Source organism: Echinops telfairi, unplaced genomic scaffold (genome assembly GCF_000313985.2).
Source record: "Echinops telfairi isolate 266 unplaced genomic scaffold, ASM31398v2 ScPeMD7_655;HRSCAF=1070, whole genome shotgun sequence".
Classification (NCBI taxonomy): Eukaryota; Metazoa; Chordata; class Mammalia; order Afrosoricida; family Tenrecidae; genus Echinops; species Echinops telfairi.
The window spans coordinates 3,716,782-3,727,182 of record NW_022104553.1 but is presented as its reverse complement, the minus strand read 5'-3'; the positions used below and the strand labels follow the sequence as shown (position 1 = coordinate 3,727,182).

Below are 10,401 nucleotides of genomic sequence, written 5' to 3'. Positions count from 1 at the left end.
TCAGCAATTCAAAACCACCAGCTGCTTCTCAGGAGAAAGGTGGGGCTTTGTGCTCTCTTAAAGAGTTAAAGACTGGGAAACCCATAGCGACAGTTTGACCCTGCCCTACACGGTTACTTTGTGTGTCCGAATTGGCTTTGATGGTGGTTACGTTTGGTTGCTTTTCCCTATTGTCCAACATTCCTCCTGTTACCCACCTGTCTCCTTTGACATGTAGGACTGCTTGTACGTGGTGCGGTGTGTACACTTCAGTTGGTTGGCCTAATGAGAGTTTGGATGCCTTATTTACTAATAAGGTAGTGACTGCTACCACCCACCAACAGCCCTAGCCGTCCGGTAGCTACCTTAACGGAACTGTTCTGATGAGTAAACCACTGGCTGAAGCCCAGGCCCTACTCTTTGGGCCAGCAACCCTGTAGCTACTGCTTTTTCCTTTTCGACTTAGAACTCCTCAAGGGGTTTTCTAAGTCTAGAGGTCAAACACTGAGGAGGATGTCACAGCTTCTTGTAGGCTTTCACACTTTGTGGTCCACTCTGGGCATTGGCTGTTGTCTTTCTTGGGGGCTGCGTATTCAGCTATGACTACACAACTTGGGATCCATCTTTGGCAAAAGCCTGCGGCACATAGAAACTGGGGGAGTCGCCTCTGGGTCCTTGGAGAGGGGATCCCCTGAGAGGCTTGTTCACAGGAGGGTTGTAGCATTCTTCTCCCCTGAGTTATGTTGTTGGGTGCTGTTGAAGTGGGTCCGACTCAGTGGCCCCCTGGTCAACAGAACAGAACACTGTCCAGTCCTGCGTCATGCTCATAATGGTTCTTAGGTTTGAGCCTTTTGATGCAGCCACCGGGTCAGTCCAGTCTGGGTACTTTGGAGAAATAAATTCACAGCAACTCATGTAGAAGAGAGAGTTTTATGTAAAGAAAATGTGCATCACGAAAACATCCCAACCCAATGCTGCCCAAGCCCACAAGTCTAACATTAACCCATTAACCCAACACCAGTCCACAAAGTCCTCCACCTCACAAAACAGAGGCAATGATGCTGACTGCAGGAGGAAAGCTGAGTCAGTGAACGACTAAGCATCTCAGCACTAGCAGGGGTCTCCACACGGCTGCTCCAGCACCCAGGGCTGCCTCGGGATAGGTCCATGTGGCTTCTCCTTGGGGATGTCTTGTAGGAAGTCAATCTTGCAAGCTGAAGCAGGGAACTGCTAAGGCAGCTGCACCTGGTGCAACCATCACAAAGCAAGAGACCCGAGGACTAGAAAGGCAAGGCTCACCACCCATTTATCCCTCCGCCTTTCAATTAGCCCCACATGTGATTATCGGCCAGGCTGGCACAATTAACTAACTCATTTATCTTGAGTTGTAATTCATACTGAAGGATACAATCCTTGATACCTTTATCAGTAAGTACTTCAAGTCCTCACTTTCAGCAAGCACCGTCGTGCCCTCTACATACCGCAGGTGGTTAATAAGCCCTTCCTCCAGCCCTGATGCTACATTCATTCATGTACTCCAGCTTCTCTGATGGTTTTCTCAGCATAGCGAGTGAATAAGTATGGTGAAAGGATAAAACCTTGATGCGCAGTTTTCCCGACTTTGAAACATGCGATATTTCCTTGTTCTGTTCACACAACTGCCTCTTGATCCATGTACAGGGTGTACATGAGCACAGTTAGGTGTTCTGGTATTCCCATTCTTAAGTTTATTATGGTCCACACAGGGAAACCTCAACTATTTTATGTGTCATTGTGTAATTTGGGCTTTGTTAAGGAAGACTTTATATTTTGTTCACCTAGAAACTTAATACAAGGGTAAGATGCTCCCATAGGTCTTTTCCCAAAGCATCTCCAAATAAATGAGGGAAATCTCAGAACCCTTGTGGGAACCAAGACCAACAAGCGGAGGCTGCGTTTGCCTTTGGGCCCTCCCACTCAAAGGCACAAAGGTATTCGGAGTCTTTGTGTAAGGGGATGCAAAAGAATGCATCATTCAAATTTAATACTTTGATGAATTCTGAAGCTTGGGGGTTTGGATAAGAGGGTATAAAAGTTTGGTATCACAGAGCGGATGCCTCATTTATTGCCCTCATGTCTTGGAGGGACCTGTAACAGCCATCAGGTTTCGTGATTTTAGGGGATGGGAGTATTACAGTGGGATTGATAGGGCCTTCGGAGCCTGGGAGGTTTATGATGTTCTAGTAGAGGCCTGCTTTCTTCAGTCATCTCCAATGTTAGAGGGTTTTGTCTCTTCCACAGAGAAGAGGTTCCAGGTTTTCGTTTAATGTGTATCAGAGGGACATTGTACGTAAGGTTTTCAGCAGCTAGTCCCTCTGAAGGCCCTCATGGAGATGGGTTGGCAGTGGCTACAACAATGGGATCAAGCAATGGAACAATTGTGAGGACGGAGCAGGACCGGATAGTGTTTCATTCTGTTGTGCCTGGGTTTGCTGTGGATCAGAACTGACTCAATAGCACTAACAACTACAGCAGCAGGACCTTAGTCGCTAGTCTTGAGGTATTTCCATTTGATACTTAAACTCCTCTCTCTTTTTATTACTTTTGACATTAATTTAATTTAATTAGTTTTTTTTACATTTTATTGGGAGCTCTTACAGATATTAAAACAATTCATTGTTCAATTAGATCAAGCATCATTGTACAATTGCTGCCACCATCATTTTCAAAACATTTTTGTTTCTTCTTGAACTCTTTTATATCAGCTCCCCTTTATCCCCTCCCTCCACCACCCTACCCCCCAGGAACTCTTGTTATTATATATTATTGTTATTTTGTTTTTGCCATGTCTTATACCATCCAATGTATCCATTCACCAATCTGTTATTCGTTCCCTTAGAGTGGAGTTGTATAGTCATCATTGCTATTAGCCAAATTCCCACTCCCTTCCATATCCTTAGGGAATCATTACTTCTGTTACTATTTCTGCAGGGTGCATCTATCTTGGATTTCATGCATCAAATGATCTTAATTATACAAATGAACATACACAGGTCTCAGAAGATTAATGAGGTAAAACTAAATCATAATGTAAGGGGAGGAAAGATATGTGTTTTATCAGTGCTCTACTGCACCCTAGATATATCACCCCTTCCGCATAGCCCTTCTGTAAGGGACTCTACAATTATCTTCCAGGTGGGTTTTGGGTCTTGTGATAGTTAAGGTTTATTGTGCCAACCTGGCCGATAAGCACATGTGGGTTTAATTGAAGGACAGGGAGATAAATGGCTCAGTGAGCCTTGCCTTTCTGGTTCTCGGGTCTCTTGCTTTCTGATGGTCGGACCAGGGTGCAGCTGCCTTAGTCAGTTCCCTGCTTTAGCTGGCAAGGCTCACTTCCTGCGAGACATCCCTGAGGAGAACCCACATGGACCTATCCTGATGCAGCCCTGGGTGCTGGAGCAGCCACGTGGAGACCCCTGCTAGTGCTGAGATGCTTACATGCTCACAGATTCAGCTTTCCACCTGCAGTTGTTATCATTGCATGTGTTTTGTGAGATGGAGGAGGACTTTGTAAATTGGTGTCGGACACATGGGCTAATGTTGGACTTATGGGCTTGGATAGCACTGGATTGGGATGCTTTCTTAATGTACCCTTACCCTTTATATAAAACTCACATGTGAATTTATGTGGATTTTGTTTCTCTAGTTATACCCAGACTAACACAGGTCTCCACTTGCCTATTCACGCCTTGCTCTTTCGCACCAATTTGATTGCTTGTTCTTGAACGTCTATTCCCGTCGACACCTCATGATCACATAGGCTGATGTTATACACATATGATTGTCTATGAATTTGTTTCTGTAGTCTACCCAGACTAACACAGTCCCCAAGGCTAGTCACTTCTTTTTCTCATCCAGTGGTTAAGCTAATACTGTCTTTAAAAGTGTTTGTTCTTTAAGTAAGGCTCATTTGGTAAAACCTAATTTTGTTATTTAATTGTTCTAAGGTTATTACTTATATAAGAATCTGTCAAAATGAGCCACATTTGTTAATTCTTTATAATATTAAAACAATTTAACTCAGCACATATTGTGAAATCAAAAGTGAGTTCTTTGGAAAAAGAGAAAAGATACCTTCTATTTATCATACTATTGAGATGTAAAAATAAGTGAATTAATTTTTTGCTTTAAAACTTCACTCTAGAGGGACAGTTTACTTGAAACCAGAGAAAGCACTTTGTTAAAGGAGGAAAAAGGACATGGCACAAATGCTCCGGAGGTTAGAACAAAAGGAAAAACAAAATCCACTGCTATTGAGTTAATCCCCTCATAGCAACCCTATAGGACACGGCAGAGCTGTGGTTTCCGACACTGTGTACGGGAGTAGAAAGTCCCAGTTTTCTCTCTCTCAGCATCGGGTGGTTTTGAACTGCTGACCCTGCTTTTAACAACCCAATTCATAACCACAACGCCAGAGACCCTCAAAATGGCTGCTCATCTACCTCCATTGCTGACTTACATGCACCTTTCATCTAAATAGGCGCCATTTGGGTGAAGGTCTAATGTTGAGTTTCACAAACTAGCTAAGTAGACCATGCTACTCACTGCCTGCTTCCCTATGACATCCAACCGGGGCCTTCCAGATGGCGTTTCTTGGTACCGCACAAGAAACCCCACCAAAAGGAGAGAGCGAAGGAAAGTGAGGAATTCCAATTTGTTTCCTGTGTATTATTATTTTTATTTTTTTGTACATGCTTTTGGTGTTGTAGCTAAGACTTTATTCTGAAATATATCTTGGAGACACAACCCTTGTTTTCTTCTAAGTTTTGTGGTTGCAGCCTTTACATTTAGATTACTGATCAATTTTGAGTTAATTTGTGTGGGGCATAAGTCCAACTTTATTCTTTTACATGTGGAGATCCAGTTTCCCTAGCACCATCTGGTTTTTTTTCCCACCTCCCCTTAGAAGATGACTTGCTGAAGTTAATTGGCCATAGATCTATGGTTTGTGTTGGACTCTCAGTTCTGTCCCATTGGCTTAAGTGTCTATCCTTACACCAGTATGAGACTTTTGATTACTGTCATCTTGTGGTATGGTCTCTAGGTGGCACAATGGTTTATGTTGGACTACTAATTGGAGGGTTGGCAGTTGGACCCAATTAGTGGTAGCCCAGGAAAAAAGGCCCGAGAAAGCACTGCTGTTGAGATTTCAGCCAGAAAACCCCATGGAGCCCTTTTTCTAGCACGTGGAGTCTCCAAGAGTTGGAATCAGCTCCGTGACAACCCTCAAAACAGCTTTGGGATAGTAAGTTTTGAAACTGGTGAACGTAAGTCTCCCTATTTTGTTCTTATTTTTCAATGTTGCGTTGCCTCTCTGAGGTCCCTTGCAGTGCCCTCTAAGTTGAAGGGTTTCAAAGTACTGAACGCCCTGCCATCCAGTTCGCTGACGCACAGCAGCCTTAAAGGTAGAGCTGCCCTTGGGTGCTTCTGAGATTGTAGACCTTTATGGAGGAGAACGCTTCCTCTATTTCTCATGGAGCAGGTGGTGGTTTTGAACTGCCGAGTTTGCAGATTAGCAGCCCAATGTGTAACCCAATTTTACTCAGAATGCTGTTGGGGTGTGGATCAGTATGTGTTGAATCTGTACATTGCTTTGGGTGGAAGTGACATTTTAACAATATTGAGTATAATTTGTGAACACAACTGTCCTTCAATTTATTTAGTACCCTATGTTTTTTGATCAGCTTTTAAGGCCTTTTACAAGTTCTGTCTGCATCGCAGTTATTTGATGAGTCCCTCTCTGACCTGTTTCTTCTCACCGTTTGCTGCTGATTTTAGCTGTGTGAGCCTTGAAGGTGGGAGAAGGCAAAAACCCTAGAGCCTCTTATTTCCTTTCCAAACTGTGCCCGTGCAAAAGCCATGCCACTTGACACTTGACAACATCTTAGCAAAGCCGTTTCTTCTTGAAAGCTGCTATTTTAATAAAAGGCGTTTGAGCCATATTGCAAGTTGGGTTTTTTTGGTTTGTTTTTCCTTTTTCTTTGAAGCTTGTTGTTGCCATTGAGTCGGTTCTGATTCATGTGCGTCAGAGTTGAGCCATGCTCCATGGGATTTTCAAACTGTGGCCTTTGGGAATCAGCTCCAGGCCTGGCTTCCAATGCACCTCAGAGTGGTTCAGACTGCCAGCCTTTGAGTAGAGTTGCATGCTTAAGGGTTTGTGCAACTAGGGGCTATTTTCTCTAAGCTGGGCCCTTTTAGTAGTTAGGGAGGTTACCTTCAAAGTCATTGGAGATACTTCTAGATTTCAGAAGGGCCATATTTATTGATTTTAGCATTTTTAATATTCTTTTTAGTTTTATATGTATTCCTTTATATTCCTCTACTTTATTGCTTATCTGAAATGAGTACTGGCCCAGCATAATGAGAAGTTTTATTTTCATCCTTTGGAAGCTGGTAGCTGGTGCCCATTTTCTAAGTCACAAGGACCTTGTTGAACTTGCAGAACCTTGGTGAGCCTGTGAGAATGGAGCTGTGTCTAGTAAAGGCTGCTCTCGTCCCAGTTAGACACACAGAGGGTGGCAGGCCTTTCTGTGTCTTTCACTGGTAGCTGCTCTGTGGGGAGGAGGCTCAAGGTGCCTGCTCTGGGTTTAAAGTTCGCTTATTATGGCTTGTTTGCTTTCCTCCTGGCTGCCCCGTGGCCTCTAGTGAGCGTTGGGTTTCCTACTCGAACTTCGTATTTTGAGTTTGTCCTGGAGCTTCATGAATGGCACACATTTTTTCTCTGAAGAGTATTCCTACTTTAGTGACTACAGGGGTAAAACCCCCCTGTTCCTTGGCACTGTGCCATCTGAAATGCGTTATTTTACCCTGAAGTGGTGCAGCCAATTACACACTCTGAAAGGAAGAAAGATAGTTTTATTTAAAAGGTCTATCAGCAAGGAGACCACAGCAGAGCAGTGCAAAACAGAGTGTGGTGTCCTGTTTGAAATCAGAATACATAGAAAATATATACCTTTGGCTTTGGAAGAGCCATGCTTTACATTAACTGGGGTTTTAGGGTAACCACAAGAAACAATTGTTGACCTCGATCAAGCAAATAGAACACTACTCACAAACCAAACTTGCTGCCATCCGGTCAATGCCAACTCGTAGCAACCCCGCAGGACAGGGTAGAACTGCCCCTGAGTTCCCGAGACTGTTACTCTTGACGGGAGTAGAAAGCTCCGTCTTTCTCCCACAGAATGGTTGGTGGTTTCGAACTGTTGACCTTAGGGCGAGCGACACAGTGTGTAACCACCGCACCACTAGGCCTTTACCAACAGACAGCAAGGTTCATGTAAGTCTTAGGTCAGAGTCGGGATGTCTTTGTAGACTAACTAGATTGCAGGGCCTGTCTTTTCATTACTAACAGATAAATAGGAGAAGACTCGCGGCATTATCTGGCCCTGGTAGGTGACTTCCACATCCAACCTGTCTGCTTTTAAGCCATGTAGCAAGTTATAAGAATTCCAGAGAGACTGCATTATGTACAATACTTTAATGACATTTTGTAAGGAGGGTTTTCTAGTTACGTTAGGTAAAACTTGAGTTACAACTGTGCAAGTCTTCTTTTTCTTGGGGAATGCTCTCTGATCTTTCAGAACCTGTCCCTGCCTCCTCTGGGAGCAAGCCAGCAGCAGACACTTGGGGTCTTCCTTGAGGGAGGAGTAACAAGTTCTCTGTTTTTTTTAGGACTCCATCCCTGTGTCCACCTCCCTCCTTGGAGACACTTCTGACACCACATCCACTGGCTTAGCTCAGCGTTTGGGTACGTACTGGCAGGCCTGGTGCTGCCAAGCAACGTGCCCATTTCCTGTGAGAGCAGAACCACTTTCATGAAATCGGAAGCAAATTACAGAGCAGTCAAGGAGCTGCATTCCGAGAGAAATCCGTGCCTCCTCTAGGTTAGCACAGGCATGTTAGCTGGGCACTTGAAGCTCACTGCTGCCAAGCAGCTGATGAGGGACATCGCTGTTTTGTCCCGCCCATGAGTGCATTCACCTCACCCCCAGGACTATTCCAGAGCTGGCAGGAGGCGGTGCCACGGTCTTAGGCTTTAGGGCACCTCCTATGCCTTTTCAGTAAGGGCCTGAGGAGGTGTCCTAACCAGACAGGAAAGATAACTCTGCGTCTTGGTGTGCTGCTCTCTGGGGCTAGAGAGGCGCAAGGGACCTGGCTGATGGGTGAGGAGGGAGTGGGGAGGAGCAAACAGCATGAGTGCAAGGACGGCCACCTGTACACATCAGAGCCGGGTGCAGACACAAGTGCCCTGCTGAGTGTGACTGGTCACTAAGCAGTCACAATTCTCGACATCTGCCAACAGGGAGGCACCTCTACTTTCTCTTGGACCCTTCCTGCGTCCTCAGCTCCACTTTCAGCTAGTGCCCTAACCCTCACCTAGTTCTGGTGTGGGAGTACCTAGGGAATTGAGCCTAGACTCTGATTGGGAGTAGCTCCTACTACAGGGCCATGAGGAAATGTCCTGTCAGGATGACACAGGACCGGCAGTGTTTTGTACAAGGTCACTACGAGCTAAACACGCTTTGGGCATATTATCAGGAGAGACCAGTCCCTGGAGAAGGACATCATGATTGGTAAAGTGGAGGGGCAGTGAAAAGGAGGAAGGCCCTCCAGGAGATGGACGGACGCAGTGGCTGCATCAGTGGGCTCAGGCATGGGAAGAACTGTGAGTGAGGATGGAGCAGGACAGGAGTGTTTTCTTCCACTGTGCAGAGTCGCTATGGGTCCGGGCCGACTTGACGGCAACTCAGTGGCACTTAGTAAGTTCCACGATGACGCTGGTGCTGCTGTCTGGGGACCACACTTTGAGAACCTCTAGAGCAGTGGTTCTCCACCTTCCTCATGCCGCAACCCTGTCATACAGTTCCTCATGTGGTGGTGACCCCCAACCATCACATTGTTTTCATTGCTACTTCATCACTGTCATTTTGCTACTGTTAGGAATCCTAATGTAAATATCTGATATGCAGGATGTATTTTCATCGTTACAAATTGAACATAATTAAAGCATAGTGATCAATCACAAAAAACAATATGTAATTATATGTGGTGAAATATTTATTTCTAATTACAAATAAATGAAATTTTGTCTTGAAGCATGGTGTAGCATGGGTAACAGTCTTCATGCCTGGTTCTCATATGTAGGCGGATCTGCATGTGGGCGGACTCGTTCGGAGTGGTGTCTTGGTTCTTAAGGCCATGGGAAATGTGTTTTCCGATGGTCTTAGGTGACCCGGGTAAAAGAGTCGTTCAACCCCCAATGGGGCCGGGAAACCACAGGTTGAGAATCACTGCTCTAGAGACAAGGGGTGGGTGTCATTGGCATTCGGCTGTTTGTGAAGGGTCATAAAATGAAAAGTTCCCTGTTTACCTTGACCAGTGTTCTCTCCCTGGCGTTCTTAGTTTGAAGGTAGTTGTGCCCTATATCACCCTATATAGAACTAAGACCTGCAGAAACGGTTCACTGACGTGTCAATTGTCGTCTTTTTTGTAGCCAGGAAGACCAACAAGCAGGTGTTTGTCAGCTATAATCTTCAGAACACAGACAGCAGCTTCACGTTACTTGTAGAAAACAGGATCAAGGAAGAAATGGCTGCTTTTCCTGAAAAGTTTTAGCTGGGTAGCAGAAGTGAGGTTTTGTAACTTATGTACGATATAATCTTAAATAAATCTTTAGTTCAGTCTGATGTGCATTGGTATATGTCTGCATTTTGACCTGAGTTTTTATTTTAAACTTTTGATTGTGATTTGGGTGAAAGTTTACAGAAGAGATTGGTTTTCCATTCAATAATTTGATTCATTGAACACACTTTTCTTCAGGACATTGTAATCCCACAATGTAACAGCACTCTTCTAACTCTCTCCCTGGTTCCCGTTGTCCTGTCCTATCCCTTCCGGCCTTCTCAGCTTTATTCCTGGGCAAATGCTGCCCTTTGGTCTTGCATGGTTAGTTGGTCAGGGAGACTACTTCCCTAGTGACCCTACAGGCCTGTTGTTTGGCTGGAAATCGAGCCTGAGGTGTCGTAAAGGGCTATAGGGTGATATAGGGCCATAGTCTTGGAAGTTCCACCAGCTTCAGACCAGTAAGGATTTATTTATTTAGTTTGCGTTTGTTCCACATTTTCTCCAGCTTTACCCAGGACCTCATTGTGACCCCTTTCTAAGCTGGCAGCACGTGTAGCAGGGCACCATGCAGCTCTGATCTCAGGGTCATAGAGTCTGTGGTGTGCATGGCCCATTGGATTAATGGTTTCCATGTGCCTGATTTTATTTACTCTTCTTTGCTCTGGATGGGGCGAGACCAGACCCTTAGAGGACTTCTCATGGACTTTTAAGCCCCTAGTCACTAAATGGGCATCTTGTGCATTTGCAGCTTCCCCCCAC

The 10,401-nt window shown here is 45.0% G+C and overlaps 1 protein-coding gene across 1 annotated transcript in view; it reads left to right on the top strand.

Annotated features, from left to right (window-relative positions):
- The window catches only part of PSMG4 (proteasome assembly chaperone 4), a 14,498-nt gene extending 4,794 nt beyond the window's left edge, over positions 1 to 9,704 (top strand). The window contains exons 2-3 of the mRNA XM_004711649.2: positions 7,690 to 7,765; positions 9,512 to 9,704. Coding sequence (XP_004711706.1) covers positions 7,690 to 7,765; positions 9,512 to 9,633 — 198 coding nt within the window. The 3' untranslated portion in view covers positions 9,634 to 9,704. The remainder of the gene's footprint in view (positions 1 to 7,689; positions 7,766 to 9,511) is intronic.
- The last annotated feature ends 697 nt before the right edge of the window (positions 9,705 to 10,401 follow it).